The sequence below is a fragment of the Diadema antillarum genome, unplaced genomic scaffold, assembly GCF_040938485.1.
Source record: "Diadema antillarum isolate AM-2024a unplaced genomic scaffold, OU_Dant_1.0 seq00000367_RagTag, whole genome shotgun sequence".
NCBI lineage: Eukaryota > Metazoa > Echinodermata > Echinoidea > Diadematoida > Diadematidae > Diadema > Diadema antillarum.
In genome coordinates, this window is record NW_027271368.1 from 187510 (window position 1) to 209609 (window position 22100).

Sequence of the window (22100 nt, forward strand, 5' to 3'; positions counted from 1 at the left end):
TTTCGCGAATCAGGTGCTATTTGCGAAATTAAAGACGCACGAAAAATAATGATTCTGATCCCGATGTGAACGTGACGCACACGAATACATTTCACTGTTCAGTACAGTACTCCATGATCGCAAATTTAACCACTTGCAAAATCTGCGGGAAGACCCAATTCGTGAAAATTTTAACTCGCTAGAAATAAAATAAACAGTATTCGGCGTATGCAGTACTCATTGCTGTAATGTCCTTTCTCTCTGTTTCCCCTAGTGGCACCGCACGGCTACCACCACGGAGACGGACGGTTTCCAGGTGAAGCGGCCTGGCTGTGAGAATGTCAAGTGCACCCTACTTCTCCTGCTTGATCATCAGGTTTGTTATGGAGCCAGCGGCTGGTTGGTTAGTTGGTTGGTTGGCAGTGAATGTGTTATAGGCCCAGGGGATGTTTCATAAAGCTGTTCATAAAGTTACGAACAACTTACGAGCGACTGGTGATCAGTTTGATGTGCTATACTTACCAGAATTTCAATAATTCAGCACAATTAAGAACTGATTACCAGTCGCTCGTAAGTTGTTCGTAACTTTACAGACAGCTTTATGAAACGGGGCCCCGGTAGTGTGGGGTCACCAAGGAGTGGGGAAGGCTGGCCTGGTACGGATGTATCAAAAAATCCCCGTCACAAATTGTGTTCTACTTTATCAATGATCTCTGTACAAGTACATATGCAGCCGAAGAATCTCGACCACAGTTGACCGTTACTAAAAGAGCATACGTTTCAATGTACATTATTCGCTGACCGGTGGTATTCTTGGTTTTCAAGTGTACCTTGGTGGGCAGCAAATAAAGATCAAGTCAATCGGGCCTCCCTTGAATCCCCATGCTACACTGTACAGTTCGACCTCGATTATTCGGCCATGTCGGGACCGGCGCTCATGATCATCCGGATAAGCGAATTGGCCGGATATGGGAGACACAATGTTAATGTATATAGCTACCGTCCAAGCTGCCGTCCCAGTGCACTGGCAGCTAGGCAGGTAGCGTACCCCGCAATGGTGGTGTAATCTATGCTAGCCTGCGCAAAATTGTAGTCCCTTCTTCACAAATATAAAGTATATCTTGTAGGTAAATCGTGTGAGTTTTGTAGGAATTTTAAATGAGTGTAAAGTCACTGTTTTTTTCTCAATTTTTGGATGAAAAAAAAAAGTCCTTCACTGCGTGAACGCGTCCGGATAATAGAGATTTCTGGATAAAAGGAGGCCGGATAATCGAGGTCGAACTGTACTTGGTATTTGACCCATGGAAGACTAGGCCCGAGTATACTGGGGCAGGTGTCTGTGGGAAATGCATGATGTAGCAGAATCAACCCGTCCTCAATGGGTTAGTGGCTAGTTACCACCACCAATTTCCCAGCCAAGTGAGTAGACATATCTCTTTTGCCTCCAGCAATGAAAGATGCAATTTTTTGAAAACTGGAGAAAATCTTTAGAAACACGACACCCTGAATGGAGACTAAGCTACAAGTACTTAATTGTTACATACGATGTGTACCCAAGCAAGGTGCCACATAAGCGCTTCACAATTGCTTGGGGGAAGTGAAAAATGAACGTACATGTAGGGCAAATGTGTTGGAACAGTAAGAAAAAATGTTTACCTGAATTGGGCAAGGAAAAAGTTTTGAAGCCACCTTTTTTTTTTTTTGGCATTTTCAATCCCCTTCAAACTCATGAAGTCGACCAGACAGAAGCCAAAGATAATGACTGTTTAATGATGCAACACATTTTAATTGCATTTCAGGGACTTTAGAACACATATGTGAAGGAGCCCCAATGCAATGTAACACCAACACCCAATGAAACCAAGCATTAAGGTGCCATCAGAGATATCATATACAACAAGTCAAAGAAAGCAGCCAAACAACTTCAAAAGTGTGTTAAAACGTCACATTACGTTTGCTGCTATCTATTTGTAAATGTCAGTGTGATGTTTTTGCATTAGCTGGTCATTGGGAATCTCTTAAAAGTCACAACAGCAGGGAAAACAACAAGAAGAAATTTGTCACAATATCACACCGTGTGTGGCGTAACCTAGGTGTGCTATTTTGTGTGCAGTTTTAGAATGAAATGACTTCATTGGTGTCACAACCTGACCCATATCATTTAGAATAGATCACTTTCAGGAGAAGTATGAAGTGATATCCATCATGATATAGTTCACTATCCAAATCAAGTTTTGTGCTACATTTAACACAAGTGGTCATTTATAGCCAGTGGAATTGTTGGCAGTAAATTTTTTTGGACCATAAAAAGAGGTCTTGCTTTCATGCTGACGGAAAAAAAAAAAAAATCATATGGAGAAAAACTCTAAAAGTTGTAACTGTGTCAAAAGTCATAAAAATACAGTCAAAATTTGTTGTTATTCAGGGAGCATTGAGCCATTTATGTCAAAGTGCATCTGTAATTGTGTTTGTCAGTGATTGCGGCTTTTGCAACAACAACAACAAAATGCTTTCACAGTTTATGGCTTTTAGGCGAAGTATGTGTGTCGATATGAATTGATACCATCGGTAGAGAGGTTTTAAAAGTACAGATTCTGCTCCTGTTATCACAAACCATTGGTCTTTCTGACAACAAAGTGAAGAAAAAGTTCTACACTTCATCATGTTCCCGTCCCCCCCCCCCCCATGTCAGCGACCAAAGTTTATTAAGTCTCTTTTTTTAAATCCCAGGCTGTGACACCCTTCTAAGCCTAAAGCGATAATTCGGTGATGAACATTTGTTGTCGTAGCCCTGCCCAGATAAGATGGCAGAATTACCGGTTCTTGGCGCGCCTCGCGAGGAGATGGCAACCAATTTGTCGGGCGTATCTAAACGACATCTAACTAATCCCATCTCCGCTTTGCTCCTAGATTACTTGTGGTGGTGGTGTGGGGAAGTATTTCACATCTGCCTTTGCGTGCGTGGTAGACCACACCGGGCTTAAGTAGGGCTGTATCACCGGGCCAATGGGAGGGCCGTGCAGGAAGCGTTTACGATCACTGAGTCAGATCAGACTTTGTTACGATCATCCCGGAGTTTTGGCAATCAATTTTCCTCAGAAAGATGCATGGTTTACCTTTTCTCTCTCTTCCTTTTCCTCCTACGTATATATTATTTCTCTCTTTCTTTTTTTTAAAGGAGCACATACATATTGTGCATTACTCACATCGGAGCTTTCATTGCTGTCCGTGAAATTATCATGTCAACAGTCTGTATCACCCCCTTGTATTTCAGAGCCTTCGAGAAGGAAGGATTTTGGAGAAGAGAAAGTTTCTTTCCTGAAGCTGTTGAATAGAAAAAATGCATTTGTTGTGAAGTCACATTTTTGATAGATGATTGTTCATCAGTTATCTTAAATTTACAGTCTGCTCATTTCTTTTTTTTAATGTTTAGTCTTGATATGTATCAACATTTGAGTTTCAATTCCACCTTTGTTTTTGTTTTTGTTTTTTGTACTCATCTTCAGACTGTACACCTTGATGTGAGAATCTTTTAGTTTGCATTTTCATGAATCATTCTGACTAATTAGGATGAAGAAAGGTCATATATTGAAACTTTTAAGTCACTTCTACCAAGGAGTGTCGTGGGCATTATTTAGTTGCAAAACCATCTTCAAAGGGATGAGAATACATCTCTTCTCTACTTCTCTCTTTGTGTGTGTGTGTGTGTGTGTGTGTGTGTGTGTGTGTATACATGTATATGTGAATAAGTTCTTCAAACCTGTAAAGACTTGGTTACGCTCATGTTGAGCCTCTAGCCAATGTGACTGAACCCACAGAAAATGTCCAGGATCACAGTCATGTGATATTTTTATCTTATCGATAAGTTTATTTTAAACTATATTGTATTAGGAAATCTCCATTTCCAAGCCCCAGGCTTTTGTGTGATTTCCTCCTTTGACTCACACATCTCTGTAAATATTTTGAATTTGATTTTATGAAATGAATTAATTGAATTGAATTGAATTGAAATTAAAATTGAATATTGTATGTATGTGTGTATGTGTGTGTGTGTTTATACACTAAATTCATTCCAAACAAATCACCAATTATTTGAGACAAAATCAAACTGGACTTCTTTTGCAGTTCACATTCCTTCGACAAGATGCATCCAGTCTTCCACTCAAAAAGATATTCTACCTCAATCTCTCTTGGGGTTAACATGTTCCACCTGTTCTCTTTCATCCTGTCTATGTAATCATGCTTCTATTTTTCCTCCTCTTCAAACATCATTCAGTATTCTTCCCAGTTGATCCTCTTCCACAATGTTCTTGAGCTTCTCTAGGATGCTGAGGAAGAGAATGAAATCCCCCATCCCGGGGGGCGATGCCTCATCCCGTGTCTTGATTCTCGCGTCCTGGTTCTCCGGCCCCGCTCAGTCACAGATTGGGGTTCATTGTCCGACCAACAAAGAGACCAAGAGCTCAGGGGGCTTAGGATTCAGCCGGGGAGATGGTACTTTGTGGGTTTATGATGATAACTCCACATTCTCCCACTTATCCAGTGCGGATTAAATCTTAATTCCACTTCATTCAGACCAGGGATTGCCTGGCAGTGTAAAGTTGCTCGGCTCGCCGGCGATCACTTACACTTTCGCCGGGCGGGAGATAATTGCAGAATCTGTAATTACAGGCACGGAGACATCGCAGGGAAAGAGAGCTTCCCTTGGAAGTAGAATTTATCAACTCACCGCAAGTAACCCTCATCCTTATTCAGGCATCTAGGCGATGCATTCTCGGCAGAATTAAAACTAGAATATTGTGTTTCAAAGCTGATAGAAGAGTAATTGCAAGTGTATGAAGAATTTGGCATTTCCTCCGCAGGAAGTAATTACTGGACAATAGATTTGCTTTGTGATAACTAAATCAGCTAAGGTGTCTTGTTTGTCTTTCAACTGACCAACATATCATTTTACAAACAAAAACTTTCTCAGTCCCACATACTGTTTTCTTGGTACTGTTTTGTATCAATTATGGTCTTCTGTGTACTTTTTCTTGAACTTTTATTCTCTCTACTTCACACATTGAAGAACAAAAGGAATCCCATTAGCCATTCAGATGAAAATTTGCCATCATGTCCCGATGGAGTATTTAGCATATTTCAAACATGCAAGTTTTTACAGAGATGTAAGTAGTGTTGTTTTCCTTTATATCTGCATGGTATATGCAGATAGACATTTTTCTCTAGTTGACATACATTCCCAGGTATGTTTCTTAGCCTGTGATGAGATAGCTTTGGGCTGAAGAATGGGAAGAACAATAAAAGTGAAGTTTGGAAGAGACTGGCGGAAGAAGACGGAAAGACACAGTTAGAGAAGGTTCTCAATCTTGCCTGTAGTCGCAATTCTTATCATATGAACATGGATGAGCCAATGAATAATGCTATGAATCAGTGGCATAGCCCCTCTTAGATTACCTAGCTATAGATGAATCTGACTTCAGAGCACTGTGACTTGTGGCGGCCATAACTGGGGGGCTTCCAAAGAAGAACAAAATCACTTTCAATGGGTTATGCGATGAGCCAGGCATGTTGCTATATCAGTGCATAAATTATCTTTTGGTAGGCATACTTGAAGCCTCCCAGTTAGAAATTACCATTAAAAAACAGTACCCAAACTGAGTTGGTCTCAAGAAAATAGGGGAAAACAGGAGACAAAGAGATATTCAGCTACTAAAAGAAGAGAAAGATAGAAAAGAATGGAGGGGTAGGGATAGGGTGATTGTAGGAGGGACCCCAGGCAGCTCTATGTGTCTTGAATCTACTAGGATGTGCTGAGTGGTCAGTTATCTTTGCAAAAGGTAAATGCTTCCCACATTGCAGTTGATATAACTTCAGCTTGTACTCAGTAACTAAATCAGGACTAAAATGAAGAAAAAAAAAAGCAAACATGCAAACAAACAAATGCAAATCTATGTCGGAACATTATGATTCCCTGCGAGGAAAAGCCTTGTTGTTTGGCAATACAAGATTGATATGTTCACTGGATTTCCTCTTTTAGAAAGTCAGTGAATTTGTGAATTGAAAGTACGAGATTGTTAAGCAGAGGGGTGAAGTTTGAGGTGTGCGTTCTCTTCAATTTTTTTCAATTTGCAGTTGTGATCTTACAAATCTAATTTGTACAGAGGAAGACAACTTTGAAGAAAACTCATACCTCAATTAGTGAATTGTTGTCACTGGGGTACAACTGAATGTGAGCAACGTTTGCATCAATATTTTATCCTGTATTTAGATGTGCGAAAGAATTGTGCTTGCCGTATGTCTTGCATGTCAAAAAACGAGGTAGGCCTCCTCCAATGTAAGCTCCAAGTCAAAAAGATAATAATGAAAAAAAAAATCAACTTGGACACAAGGGTAACTGGGGAAACAGTTCTGGCTTACAGGCTACTGGAGTTTTTGCATTCTGGACACTTGTTAATGTTTCTGATACGAGTGCTGCACTCCTTTTAGCTACCATGAACCATCTGTGTGAGTGTCCAACATTTAAATTCTGTCACATGACTGGATATTAGAGCGCCCTCTGGCCGCTTCTAAATGCTTTTCACCACCGGTGTAAAAGGGGGTGCGAATATTTCAGACTTTTCTTCCTTGCCTCCTCCCGACGGCCTGATGAGGAGACCTCCCAGAAACGAGGCAACTCGTGCGACGCGAGCTGCTCCGCCACCGTTTACTTGTCGCCTGGATGCGGAGACAGGGTTCGCCAGTGGAACAGATCTCCTGTGGAAGTTCAATTTTTTGACAGCATCCCTCGATGTGAGCTAGAGAAAGAAATCAGGATTTCTTTTTTTTTCTAGAGCTTTTGGGAGGAAAAAACAGAATTGGAGAATGTCTTCCTCCATGCGCCATAGATGAGTCGACTTTCAACAGGAGAGGAAACATTCTAAGCAGAGCACGTCTTCTTCCCGATGATTTTATTTCTTGCTCGCGAGCTGTCAGTGTTTGTCTTGATAATTCGGTTTATTTCAGCCGTGCGTTGATGGGAGATGAAGCAAAGGACTTTGTCACGTTCTCGGAGAGACACGGGGCATAATGAGTTAACCAGGAAGTGTCTTTGAACACGGAAGCCTCACGACAGACATAGAAAAGAAGGTGCAGCTTACCCAAATTGAGACTGTGGGTGTCCTCACCCCACCCCACCCCCACGTTTGACCTCATTTCTCCACGGACCATGCCCCTTCCACATTCTCCCAATTCTTTTCTAGTTCCCTTTCCAAAATTGATCCCCTAATTTACAGGATTTGCGGTCTAGTGGTTTGAGTGAGAGGTAATTTGCCGGTCTTTGGTTCAACCCCCTCGATGGAGGCACTTGCGCTCCTCCTACACATGACGCGCATCGCACGCAATTCAGGTTCTGTCTGCCTGGTGGGATAGGTGGTTCCGTAAAATTAGCGAAAGAATAACTGACATGCAGAATTTCCTGGTTGCAGCACACAATGGCAGCTGAGAGGTTAAAAAATAGTTTAGACTGACAGGTGTGGCAAGTTAGCTGAGGAAGAAGAGAGTAAACCTGGCCAAGACAAAATTATGAATTTCAGCGTCAAGCCCATGTTGTTAATCCTCACTTTTCTGTTTCTTAATATCGGAAGAGTGCAAGAACCCCAAGCACTAGTTCCAAGTTCTTTGCATCCTAGTTATAATCCAGCTGCGTCCCAGTGGTAGTGTAACCATGTGGGAAGCCACGGGTGATGGGTTCAAATCCCTTGAGGTTTAACCATCATGCCAAGTCATTTCTGTAATGAATGAATGTGTTAACATTATTGTTGAGAATGAAACAAAAAGGTCCCACCCCCCCCCCCCCCCCCCCCATTTCACAATTTCATATTGTATTTGTATAACTTCCATGTTCTGAACCGATGGAAGACCAGCGATGCCATGTTGGCGTTGCGGAATATGGGCCATCTTGCCGTTGTTATTTTTATACAGAAAATAAAATCAATCAATCAACCCCCCCCCCCCCCCCCCACTTGGTTATTGGTTATGAGACTGTGATAACATATATTAATGTGTGTGTCTCAAAGCCGAATATTGTCAACATACACTTCATGTGCCGGGTGATGTTGCAGTGTTATGTTTCTGTGTATTATCATTACATTCTGTTCTATTCAGATACATTGTCATTTTCTCTCCGCTTTTGAAGAAATAAAATAAAAATGTGGCCAAAAGTTTGTGGAAATCCTAACTTTTATATGATGTTTTGCCAGGCTTTTTGTGTTAAAACGAGAAGCTACTTTGTACTGTTTCACCAAGTTGCTTATCACATTTACGTATTTAGAAATTGTTTTATAGGTTTATAAAGGTTTGTAAATGTTATTTACAATACAGTGTAATTGAACATGGTAGCATAAACTATACACAATTTACTTTCAATATGCATGTACAATGCATGCAACATTAATCACACAAACTTAATTATTGCACAGCGAAATTCATTAAACAAAAATCGATCAAAGTTAGGCGTAAAATATATGACTCTAATAACAATGCACCTGGCACCTCTATTATCTTCTCGTACCCTGCAGCCACCCCAGTACAAGTTGGACCCACGCCTGGCCCGCCTCCTAGGGGTGCACACCCAGACACGCCCTGTCATCATCAACGCCCTGTGGCAGTACATTAAGTCTCACAAACTCCAGGACCAGCATGAGAGGGAGTACATCAACAACGACGCCTACTTCCAGCAGGTGGGCTATTAGTGCTACAGTCACACACGGCTGGATTTCAAACCGGGTCCATAGGGAATTAAAACCGTATCAACCCGGTTCGAACCGTAGAGACCCGCATTGACCCGTATCGTAACCCGTGTCAATTCCTGATGGATTCCTTGGGCTACGGTTTGGCGGTGAAAATTTTTTGGTCATGCTCAAAATTTTCTCACGAATTTCAATTCCGTATTGATACCAAATTGACCCGGTTCGAGCCACATTGACTCGCATCGACCCGCTGCAACCCGCAGCGTAAAACCGTATGGACCCTTACCGTATACTGCATTGCCTTCATGCAACAGATGATGACAAAGTTTACATCCGGGTCGGTACGGGTCGAAGCGGGTTGACACTGGTCGATAGGGGTCGAAAAGGATATAGTTAAGGATTTACATGTAAAGCGGATTTATACGGTTGGATACGGGTCAATACAAGTCTCTATAGCTCAAACTGGGTCATTACAGTCTTAATTCCTTATGGACCCGGTTCGAATTCTGGCCATGTGTGACTGTAGTATAATTTACAATTGTACCTTCCATTCCAGGACTAATCCGGATCATTTTCACCCTGATCAAATCCGTTTTGTGACCCAGCCGTGTGTGACTGTAGCATAAACATCTATGTGATTAAAAAGGAGACCTCCGGATGATTTTCAGATTTTTACATGTGAACAATGATAAATTAGTTATACCGAGTACAGAGTTTCAGAATTTAGAGTGATTGGGATGATGAATAAGAATGTTTTCAAAATCTATAACAAATTGCAATGAGCAAGGGTGATGATATGGCAGCCTCACCATAAGAATGCATGAGTTGGGGCTCAAGGAAGCAGAACAAAAGAAGAAGGCATGCATAGATTCTACACAGGTGAACCTGTCAATCAAGCAGTATTGTAATGAAATTACACTGCTACATTTCTGAAATATGTGAGCCTCCTATGTCATCAACGCGGTTCAGTGTAATTTGTTTATGATTTTTCAGAGTATTGGTTTCTCCGTTCAAAGACCACAATTAATTCCACGGATCTCACTTCGAGCTGTCGATTTATGCACTACATGATGTGAAATTACGAGAATCGTCTGGAATGTCCCTTTAACCCTTTCTATGCCAGTGACTTTGGACAGTGTGTGCAATGCTGTTGGGTTTTCTGTACCAATCAGTACTCAAAACATGCAAAGGGTTAAAGGACAAGTCCACCTTCATATACATAAGGATTGAGAGAATGCAGCAATATTAGTAGAACACATCAGTGAAAGTGTGAGGAAAATTGGACAATCCATTCAAAAGTTATGAATATTTTAAGTATCTGCGCAGTCATTGTTGGAAAAGAAGACTACTACAGTGTATGATGTCACATGCGTACAACTATATAAGGAAAATAAAAAGAGAATTTCACAAAACTTTACTTTTTGAATAAAGTGCACATTTCTTCGACTTGCTACTGACATATGTTAAGGGTAATATTATTCCCCCTGCCTTCTGAAAGAGAGAAGTCGAGTGTTCTTTTGTTATGGGAGAAAAATGGAAATATGTTGAATTTTCTTTATTCTTTCTTTATATCGTTGTACTCATGTGACATCACAAGCAATAGTAGTCTTTTCATCCAGCCTTGACTGAGCAGAAACTTCAAAAATTCATAACTTTTGAACGGATTGTCCGATTTTGCTCAAACTCTCAGTGATGTGTTCTACTAATATTACTGCATTCACTCAACCCACATGTCTATGAAGGTGAACTTGTCCTTTAAAGGGAAACTCCTCTTCATCTTCCGGTTGCCATGAACAAGAAGAGCGAGGTCAAACCAACGAAACATTAAAAAAAAAAGAGTTTCATCAGAGTCACAAAGAAGATAAGAAAGTTGTTGAAATGTGAAATTTTTACCATAACAAAACAAGAATGCATGTTTTTTACATGAAAATTAGATGTGAATGTATGTCAATTATGTTGGGAATGATATTTAATTCATGTGAGTTTGTGTAGGAGTTTTGTTTGAGTTTGAAATCCCCCTTTTCCCGTAATTACATGTATTAGAGTGAAGGAAAAAAACCCACTAAGATCGCATCCAGATAATAGTGAGATCCGGATAAAGGGTGGCTGGATAGGAGAGGTCGGACTGTATTCATAAGTTGAGTTTGTGGATCGAAGTGATCTCATTCTGAATCACAGTTCAAAATTGTAATAGCATGTTTTGAAGAAAAAACAAAAAACAAAAAAAGTGTTATTACTATTATTGTAATTATGGCTTTAAAAAGTCGTAACCGGGCTGAATTAGCATTGGAATCATATTGTGCCACTTGCTGTAATTCAGCCACAGCGATGGCAGTGTGTAACTGGACATCGTACTACCACGAGATGGCACTGCACAGCACCATAACAGGGATATGACGATACCCTGGGGTACGGCGTGCTGTATCGTTCTGAGTCTGTGAGGTTGATGCCAAAATGCCCAACATTGGTTGTGTTGTTTCACACATTTTTCTTCCCTTCTTATTTTTTTTTTTTTTTTTGGGGGGGGGGGGGGGGGGGGTAATGATAGCTCCTCAAGAAGGATGTTTGTTGGGTCTACTTGGTTCTAGTTTGTCCCTCACACATCCCCTATGTCGCTCTGAATCACGAGAGCCCTCTCGTTTGGTGGCCTGTTCCCGCTTCGACCGCCTGGGGGATAAATGCGGAGAGTCCCATCCAGCCACATCGTCTCGTGGTGCGTGCGCCATCCTCAGCAGCCACGGCCGTTAAAGTCTCCCCTAATCTCGCCCGCACCATGCTGCGATGAGGAGCAGCCCACTTTGGTGTCTCATAGCATCAGCCGAGGAGACAGGGGATCTCTGGACCGCCTGTTGGATTCACGCTCCTTCCTTACTATCTTCTTGAAAGCCGAAGGCTATCCACATACATCTCCGACTCGGGGACCTTTGTTGGGCTTGTTGTTACCCACAATCCCCCATGTAGCCCTCTGCAGACACTCTGCCGGCACACGCACTGTCTCCAGAACGGCCGTAAAAGTCAGCCGTAATCCTGTTAATGTCAGTCAGCCATTACAGCTGCTTTCGTCAACGTCAGGTCGCGTTTGCGGACCTGACACAGGAGTGCTGTCCCCCTGTTGAGTTCACACTCAATTCCTTCACACTCCGTCACTTACAAGTTGTGTGGCAATCACCTCTCCCAAGTCTCGGCTCTCGAGGCCCTTTTTAAACTATCAAGCCCTCGTAAAGTAGTCCTTTCTGTCTCGTTTCATAGTTGTCCACTTTTGATCAAACTTTCATGTGCAGTAGATGAAATCCAAGACGACATATGCGAAGCACAGTCAGTCCAGACCCAGAGCTCCGCTGCGCAGCCTCAAAATCGGCGGTGCGAACAGCTCATTTTCATATTGCAGTCTCCGAAGAGAGACTATGCGCTGAGATGGTTGTGCTACAAACAAACGAGAGCGCGTGCTGGATCCATCACTGGGACACGGCGGAGCGAAAGACGAGAATCCGGGAGAAGATAATCGCGGGTTTCCTGTCATTATGGCCAGCCTTCTCATGAAATCAGTCAGGATTTATTCTTCCTGAATCCGGAAACGCTTAATATTTTTAGTTTTTCTAACAAATTTGATGGAGGGTGAAATGGCTTGTTTCAGTGACATACAATCCTTGGGAACTCTGTTAACTAGAATCTGAAGCAGAGAGTGCAGTACATGAGGGACCTATGTCACTTGGAGGAGTCTTTTCTCTCCCCACACATCTGGCTTGCCTGGCATGGCAGAAAGGGCTTGATTAAAGCAGGGCACAATCCTTACTTTTGTTTTTGTTTTTAAGAAACAAGGGTTTGGTAGGAGTATTGTTTAAAGGCAACATCCAAATTCAGAGTTATGTCTTTTCCCATAAAGATCTTTGTTGTAAGGACAGGTTGTCTAAAGGCATTGTTTGATTTTGTGGTGGCTGAATTTCAGAAATTATTCCCGTTCACACACACACCCAAAATTAGCAGTTTTTGAAAATTGATTTTTGCAATTTGGTGCAAAAACTGTTAATTCTTGTGTTTGGACACACACACACACACACACACACACACACACACACACACACACACACAATTGGATGGGTGTGATTTTTTTTTTTTAAACTGTCACAATGTTTTGCCTGCACAGCATGTGTGAGTGGCACATATGGAAATCCTCCATTTTTTTTTTTTATGCCATAATGCAACTTGCCACACTACATTGTAGGTCTTCACACGTGGGTGCCAGGGGCTCTGCTCCAGTCATTGTTTACACATGCACAGTCAGAAGATGGAAAGCGCTTTATTTTGCTGCCAAGTGATTATTTTGCTGTGTGTGAACGGTTGCCAATAAGATCAATTCTTACATCTTGGTGCAAACACCAATAGCCCCCATGTGTGAATACGGATATTGTCGAACTTTGCAGACTATGTAAAGCTAGTTAATAGTTGTTAGCTTTTATTTTCTTCATGTTGGCTAGTCCTTTAGCATGAGTGAACTTGCTGTTGTGATGCAGACCAGTGACCTTTAATCTTAGTTTGTGCTGCCAAACTTCCTTTACCACCATGGCTGGGTTGAGCTGTTTGAAAGTGCGCCCTCAATCGTCTTGATTGTCTTCAAAATTAAAAACAGGGCAAAATCCTTCCTACTCGGCGAAGCATATAGAATTACTCATGCCAAAATTTCCGCTTTTACAGCATTGAATCTCTGTGGATTGTCATGTCTCTTTGCATGATATGTATAAGAAAGTGAAGTCTTCAATTTATTTTGAGAATCTTGGGGGGGGGGGGACAGTGCCATCAAGAAAATTGGAATTACTGATAGTTTATAAATGTACACAGACAAAAAATTACAGTCACCTCCTTTTATAGCACCCATAGGATACCTCATCAGATGACTGCTATTTAACTGGCCCCAGCATGTATCAATAGTTATAAGATTTTGCAGGAAATTCCATTGATCTTGGGCTTTGGCATCATTACTTTCAGCTCTCTCTAACTTCCTCTCTGTATAGAGGTGGCAGCCTCCTTGTAAGCCTCCCATCTCCCCCCCCCCCCCCCCTCCCCATTTTCACCAATCATCATGCATGGATATCACAGTCTCAAAGTACTCCGCACCAGACATCAAGATGTAAAATGTACCTCGATTTTTCAGCACGTTATGCCGGGAGGACCGAACAGTCTCTTGGAAATTTTAGAGTCTCCAAATATACCAAATGTCAAATTTCTGTGTGTATGTGCAACGTGGCACCATGTATACAAATTAAACATTACAAATCATATCTTATTTCATGTGGGTCATGATCGTTGGTCAAAGTAAACCAGTCATCAATTGTAAAATCACTGATATTGTCAAATAAGGACTAATACAGTGAAACCTCATAATAAAGAGGTCGGGTATAACAAAACCCTCTTTTAGCAAGGTGATTTTTTGGGTCCCAACGCTTTATTTTATTTTATTTTTTTGTACCCTGATATAGTGCAAAACCTGACATGACAAGTGGTAATTGTCAGGGTTTTGGGTCCTTGTTATTGCAAGGTTCCCCTGTTACTTCAAAGAACAGACATTGTGGATAAACTATGTTCCTTCTCATTTCAAACTGATGATGTCGGTACCCTGTCTAAAGATGGTTGACCTCCTATTCTGGTTCTCTCCTCACAGATCTTTGAATGTCAGAGGATGAAGTTCTCCGAGATACCCCACCACCTCCATCCGCTGCTCCACGCCCCAGACCCCATCGTCATCCACCACACCATCAACGTGGACAGCTCTGATCAGAAGAAGACCGCTTGCTACGACATCGACGTCGAAGTGGTAATCCATTGATTAAGCTACCTTGTACGGTGCACCATTTGACCAATAATGAATTATGTAAAACTTAGTTTGTCGCCGATAAACTAAGTTTGTTGACTGATAAACTAAGTTTTTTTTAAAGTATTGGTCAAATGGCACACCATAACCGCATCTTTGCTGTGAATTGATTCTTGTTGAATTGTCTTTCATGTTTCTGTTCAAGTGAAATATGTGGCAAATTCATCTCTCCCCCAAAAAGAGATTATTTATATTTCATCCTATCCCACTTGTAGCTCTCCTCCTTTTTGATCTTATCCACTGTTACACTCCATCTCTATCTCTATCTCTGTCTGTATATCTATATATCTCTCTATCTATCTCTATCTATCTATCTCTATCTATCTATCTATCTCTATCTATCTATCTATCTATCTATCTATCTATCTATCTATCTATCTACATTTGTATCTATCTATCTCTATCTATCTATCTATCTATCTATCTCTATCTATCTATCTCTATCTATCTATCTATCTCTATCTATCTATCTATCTCTATCTATCTATCTATCTCTATCTATCTATCTCTATCTATCTATCTATCTATCTATCTATCTATCTCTATCTATCTATCTCTATCTATCTATCTATCTCTATCTATCTATCTATCTCTATCTATCTATCTCTATCTATCTATCTATCTCTGTCTATCTATCTATCTATCTATCTATATATCTATATATCTATCTATCCATCTATCCATCTATCTATATCTATCTATCTATCTCTATCTATCTATCTATCTATCTATCTATCTATCTATCTATCTCTATCTATCTATCTGTCTATCTGACTTTCTCTATGTCTATCCATCTATCCATCTACCTGTTTTTATTTTTGTTTTTTCATCACCCAACCTATAAGTTTACTCTTTTTTTAACTCTATCCACTGTATGTACAAATTGAGTGTTTGGAATGTCTCCTTTTGTCTGTATTATGTTTGTCTTACTTATTTGATTTTCTGTGCATTGTTTTTGAGTGGGAGTGATCATAAGACCTCATTACCATAGTACGTAGTCAATAATGTCATATCCTTTTTCCCTTGTACCACTCACTTTTCTATCTATGCTGTATATAGTTTCCAGTTTTTAGTCAGTTTCCATTATGTGCTGGGTTTGTATTGTTTTCTTTGTGGAAAAAAAGAAACTGTTTTAGTGTGCAGACTCTCTAGCCCTTTTTACACTTGTGTTTCTTAACCCCGGACTTTCTCTGACCCAGGACTATCGTTAGTCCCGTACCAATTTTTTCAGCTTTTTACACTGGCCAATTAGTCCCATACTATCTCTTGTCCGGGGCTAAGGAGAAAACTGACCTTTTTACACTCGTATTTCTTAGCCCCGGACTTTCCAAACCACATGAATATTCATGATTACGCTGTGTACTGTGTCGTACATGCACGCACCGGCAGCACTTGATTACCTCGTTTCTGATTGGTCAGTGAGGGTCGGATTTCGTCTCCGTCGCTTAGCCCAGGATTATTTTTTCGTTCTGTTTACACTCACTTGCTTGGCACCGCAATTGCGGTGCTAACCCTGCTATTTTTCAGGGCCAGATAGTACCAGACTATTGGTGGGGCTAGCCCACTTTGGCAAAAACGTGTGTAAACAGAAAGTGGGCTAAGGATAGTCCCGTACCAACGGTGGGGCTAAGGCCCCCCCTTAGCCCCACCGTTGGTACGGGACTTACAAGTGTAAAAAGCCCTTCTGATCTGATCAGATTTTCTTCAAACACATCTGGAGAAATCAGGGTCATGAATCACAACTCAGAGGTGTGAAGTAAGCACACTTTAGTTGTCATCAGAGACAATGTGCCATGTGTTTGCCATTTTTTCTGCTGCGCGGATGCCAAAATGTGGATGCCAAAATGTTTAGTTTCTCGCGGTTATGGTCTATTTTGTTCTCAATTTTGTTTTATGACATTTTCATATGGGGAAAGCAACTGGAATGAAAATATCTTATGGAATGAATTATATTAAGAAAATTTGTGGTTTTCTCATAGGATGTTGGTCCTTTTTTTGTGGCAGTTTGACAAGAAAGTATCCGTTCTTTCTCCATTTTTTTCCTTCTCAGTATGGAGGTGGTAGTTGTATTATTTTGACAACATTCCATCCTGCTTATGAAAGACTCAGCATTAGTCACTCTGCCCTTGAAATGTGGGCATATTTTTCCCCGTTTATGGAACCTGGATGGCACCTAAAATGTGTCAAAAAAGCAGTATTTTGGCCGCGGTGGAGACACGCACTTCCTTCTTTACTTTACTTTACTGTTCCCCTTTTTTCCCACTTCATCTATCTATCTGTCTATCTCTATCTATCTATCTATCTATATATCTATCTCTATCTCTATCTATCTATCTATCTATCTATCTATCTATCTATCTATCTATCTATCTCTATCTATCTATCTATCTATCTATCTATCTATCTATCTATCTATCTATGTGTCTAAGATTATATTGTGTGTGTGTATATCCATCTATTGATCTCCCTGTCTCTTTTCTCACCCTTACTTTATCCTCTCTTTTCATGAAAGATACTAGTTTTTATGCCTCCGCCACGAAGTGGTGCCGGAGGCATTATGTTTTCGGGTTGTCCGTCCGTCCGTCCGTCCTTCCGTCCGTCCGTCCGTCCGTCCTTCCGTCCGTCCTTCCGTCCGTCCTTCCGTCCGTCCGTAATGAATTTTGTGGACAGGGTAACTACCAAAACCTTTTGAGGTATCCTAATGAAACTTGGCATGTATGTGTATTAGGGGGTGAAGTTGTGCCTATCAACTTTTGGGTGCACATGCTCAAGGTCAAAGGTCAAAAGGTCAAGGTCAAATGCTTAAAATTTTATAATTTCCCCCATATCTATACAATGCCTGAAGATATTTTCTTGAAACTTAGTGTATACATGTACTACCCAATTAAGATTCTCTGGTGAAAGTTTGGGGTCATGAGGTCAAAAGGTCAAAGGTCAAAAGGTCAAGTAAAATGTTAAAATTTTACTTTTTTCTCTGTATCTTGGAAATTGTTCAAGGTATCTTCATGGAACATAGTGTATATGCATCTACTGACTGGCAGTGGTTATCTAGGGAATTTGGGGTTCATGGGGTCAAAGGTCAGGGGTCAAAGGTCAAGGGCAATACTTCAAAATCTTACTATTTTCCTTATATTTATGCAATGCCAGCAGGATATTTTTTTTTTTAAATCTTGATGTATGCATGTCTAACCCAATAGAGATTCTCTGGGATTTTTTTTTTTTGCCAAGAAGGTCAAAGGTCAAAAGGTCAAAGATCAAGTGAAAGTGCTGAACTTACTTTTTTCTCCATATCTCGGAAGTGGCTCAAGTTATCTTGAAACTTAGTACATGCTGAATTTATGTATGTTCTGCCTGACAGTGCTTCTCTTATAAATCAAAGGCCAGATGAAAATGATAACAAATTACTGTTCAATACAGAAATTGCACTTTTTCCCCATACCTTGAAAATTACTCAGTGCATAAACTTATGAAATGGTCAAAGTCAAGTTAAAGTTCTTAAATCCCCAAGTACATGCTCTCCAATTCATCCAATTAAACATAGGTCAAGGAAGGTAAACATTCAATACATTTGTGACAAACATGTCATTTTAATATTTTGCCAATTTTGTGAAAATGTAATCACACATTGTCCACATGTACTATAGACCTATTAGGAGAATCATGCATTATGGCGGAGGCATACCAGTCGCCATAGCGACATTTCTAGTCTTCCATTTTATGTTGGTCCTCCTTTTTTGTAATCAATCAGGGAACATTTCACACATGAAAAAGTGTGCGATCCACCGTGTGAAAAGTCCTGAAAAGGACTGTCGAGAGAATAGATGGGGAAAGTGAAAAGAAAAGTGTAAAGGGGGTGGGGTGAGTCTTGTTGTGTTGTAAATCGGTGTGATGCATCGGTGGAATTGCCGTGTGGATAGTACTAAAAGTGAACATTTGTTTTATCTTTACCTGATGTGTCAAACTGCAGTGTGAGTCGATTGCCTCTTCATCAGTCTTAGTGTAATAGCAACAAAGAGATGAAAAAGAAGAATGCTTTAGATATGAGAGGGAACAAAAACATAGAAAGGGGGAATGAAGGAGCCAGAAAACCGGAGAAGACCCTTGTCAATAATACTGACGTGACAGACACTCGTACCTCAAGCCCGCCCGGGTTTGTAAGCCCCCAGATCTCCCCGTCTCGGTCAAACATTTCCGGGCAAATCCTCCTCCATCTGGATGAGCTTGATTAAGAAAAGAAAGATAAGAAAAGGTTAAGATACATATTTGGACCCAAGACCAAAGACACTGTTTCTCTCTTCTCCTTCTTCTTTATCGTCATAATCATCTTCTTCTTGACCTTCCTCTTCTTCTTTTTCCTCTTCTTTTCTTCATCTTCATCATCATCATCTTCTTCTTCTTCTCTTTTTCATACTTTTCTTTTTTCTTCCCTCTCGTTCTCCCTCTTTCTCTTCCGTTCTCACCTCCATCCATCTTCACTCTATCTTAGTCTCTGGGTCCGCTGTCAGTCAAACCAACACCTCACTCGCAACATGCCAGCTGGTTTACCAGCCAAGCCAGCTTCTGAATCCTCCCTGATTTCCTGAAGTGCTTGTCAGTGTCCACGGAGACAATTCTTTCCACATGGGGGCGATGAGAACCCCCTTGGGAGTGTAAAGGTGATGGGAGGGGGTAGGGGTAACAGTTTGTTAAAGAACACGAGGAGGAGGAGGCGGAGGAGGGGGAGCTATTACAGACAAGGTAGAGAAAGCGTGCGAATTAGTTTATCGGTCACACTTCAGCCATGGGATTGTCATTATTCCGGTTTAAAGACTCATCTTTTTTTTTTACACAGGGCCGGTCGTGTACTGCTCGGTTGATTTGCGTATGATGTAAATTGTGCGTCCCATTGACCCAATTTGGTTAGGAAACCGCAGAGGTGAAAATCTGGACCGGTGACAGGGTGCGGACTCCCGAGGAAGGGCCTGATCTAGTTCATGGAATGCCATCCATCTTTGTGTCCTGTAGGAGAGGAGACAAGAGAAGATGAAGTAATGGTTAACAGAGGAGCACGGGAACAGTCTGGGCTAGGACCCAAAGGGTGTCGGTGCAACATATTCATCCTGGGACTGTTACTGTCATGTTTTCCTTTAAATGGTTACAAATTAGGACTCCTCTTCAAGAGGAGGTGTCATTGCATAGAATCCAAACTGTTCCTGAATTTTTTCAGCCCTTGCACTTTGGTCTTCCTGGTCTAACCACACCACAAATTTCAGACAGTTGTGAAAGTGGTATACTACATGTAAACTTTTGGTGGAAAGGGTGAATCGCTCGTGATGCCTTCACAAAAAATTTACCTCATTGATAATATCTCCTTTTCCGTTTTTGAGTGTGTAAAGCTGCCAACAGTCGAGGTAAGATGACACCATCAGTCCTGCAAGTGTTCTGTAATGCCCATGAATCAAATACATCCATTATCAGTGAGTTATGATTTGAAATGACAGGGAGGTGGGCAGTAGGTCAGAAATACTTTCAGGCAAGACACCAGTAAAAACAAGACATACACACACACACACACACACACACACACACACACACACACACACAAACACACACACACACAAATGTTTCAGAATGTCATTTTGGGAGATAGGGGGAACTATTATTATTACATCATCTTTAGCAGACCTTTAAACATCATGATAGAGTAACAAGAATCCAATTTATCGCAGAAGGAAAGATAAAACAAGTGTTTGTGATAACTTTTCTGGAGTATCCACGTCACTGTCAGCAAAATTTGAGAGAAGCGCTTTCGATGGGCAGTCTTTGCAAGAATGAATGGGAAAAAGTCAATAGACTTGGAATTGAATTTGTTCAATCCTCAGCAAAAGGAAGTTTTTTGTCTCTTCATGGTGCCATCCAAGATTTGGTGTCTGCCATATTCAGAAGACATATCAAGTTCCCTGCCGAAACTTGTCTGAAGTTTTGGTGGTGGTGTTTGTTTGTTTGATGTTTTTTTTTTATCTCTGTGTAGACCACTTTTTACTCTCTCGACAGGACCGCATTTCAGGGTCACAAAACCTTTTCCTGCATGGGGATTTATTTGAAGAAATAACCAAAATAGTTTTCCTATTTTGAAAAGGGGAAGTTTGCTTTTTCCCTTCTCACACATTTATTAGTCACAAAGACAATTGATGGACCCCTTCCCTTAGTATGGGATATTTCAAAGAGAAAAATAAGTAACGTGTCATGACGGCAATATCAAATTATCATGACGGCCTCCAACCGCACATGACTTGCAAGCCTTTTGTCCTCGTTCGACTGGTCACTTCTGGTGATGGCGGGAGATTATCGAGGAAACATCTTGATTTACGAGAACTTCTGATGCTCGCTGACAACAAAGACGTAACTTCCTTCAGATGGAAGAGAGTGAGGGATGATGGGATGAGTTAGGCCGCGGGAGTGCCTCGTGGCGTGAATCATGTCACGGCTAAATTTACATCACCGTATCTGCCTCAAACCGGAGACCAGTGAGGTTGGTGACACTGAGTGCCAACAGTACGTCAGTTACAATCAAATGAAGCGTTCATTTGTCAAATGGCCCAAGACCACTGCATGTCATGTCTCGACACTCTGACTCCCTGTATCATGCCTTGTCTTTTGTATTACCGGGCTGCTTTTCTTTTCTAGAAATTTGCAAAAATGTGTGAAGCAGGCGCATCCTGACGTATGGATGCTGTTGTCATGGAAATATTGTAAACTTTGACTATTTTGCAATTTCTAAGTTACATTCCTGTTTCATCTGTGATCCAACGTTTTTCTCCTTTTTAAACAGCAATCAATGTCAAGCCAAATCGCATTGCCCTCTATGATTGTAAATAACATTACCGACATAGTTTCATAATTATGGATTACTTATTCAAATAAATACCCGGCACTTTAAATTGTTTTTGAAATGTTTGTGATTGCAAATCTAGGTTCTGGGCTTCAGTTCCCAGACATGTTTTTCGGAGCCCTTTTCGGCGCACATCTGCATGTTTACCATGGTATTTTCAATACGGCAGCAGACAAACGTCAAACGCTACAACCTTTGCGACGTCCCCTCAATTTCTGTGTCCTTGCGACCGTGGTAATATCATGTGGCAGTCCCTCCGGTGTGTATTAAGGAAGTCGTTCTTGGTCGTTTCTCTGCTCCCTTCATTTGATGAGCTGATTTTTCTCTGCCTATTCCTTCTGTGCTTGGCTACTTGCCTGCATTGGTAATGACATATTGTGTGAAAACGGGTTCTGTTTTCTTTTAGGATATTGTTCTTTAGTTGGTACCAAGCACAAGATCAACCCTTTTGAATCTTATTATTTGTGATCTCTTTTCTCTTGCATTGCCATTCTACAATTTGATGGCCATTTTCTGGGAGACAACCTGATGTATATTGGTTTTCACCACCCTTCCCAAATTTGCTTTGTGAAAATGCTGTTACCTGGTAAACTGTTGATGCAGAGTGGGACAAGAAAATCACATAATCTGCATCAGGGGCAGTTCACATTTTTGTCAT

The 22100-nt window shown here is 41.0% G+C and overlaps 1 protein-coding gene across 1 annotated transcript in view; it reads left to right on the forward strand.

Annotated features, from left to right (window-relative positions):
• The window catches only part of LOC139731213 (SWI/SNF-related matrix-associated actin-dependent regulator of chromatin subfamily D member 1-like), a 167645-nt gene that overhangs the window by 121799 nt on the left and 23746 nt on the right, over positions 1 to 22100 (forward strand). Inside the window, exons 5-7 of the mRNA XM_071642096.1 lie at positions 254 to 355; positions 8535 to 8696; positions 14362 to 14514. Coding sequence (XP_071498197.1) covers positions 254 to 355; positions 8535 to 8696; positions 14362 to 14514 — 417 coding nt within the window. The remainder of the gene's footprint in view (positions 1 to 253; positions 356 to 8534; positions 8697 to 14361; positions 14515 to 22100) is intronic.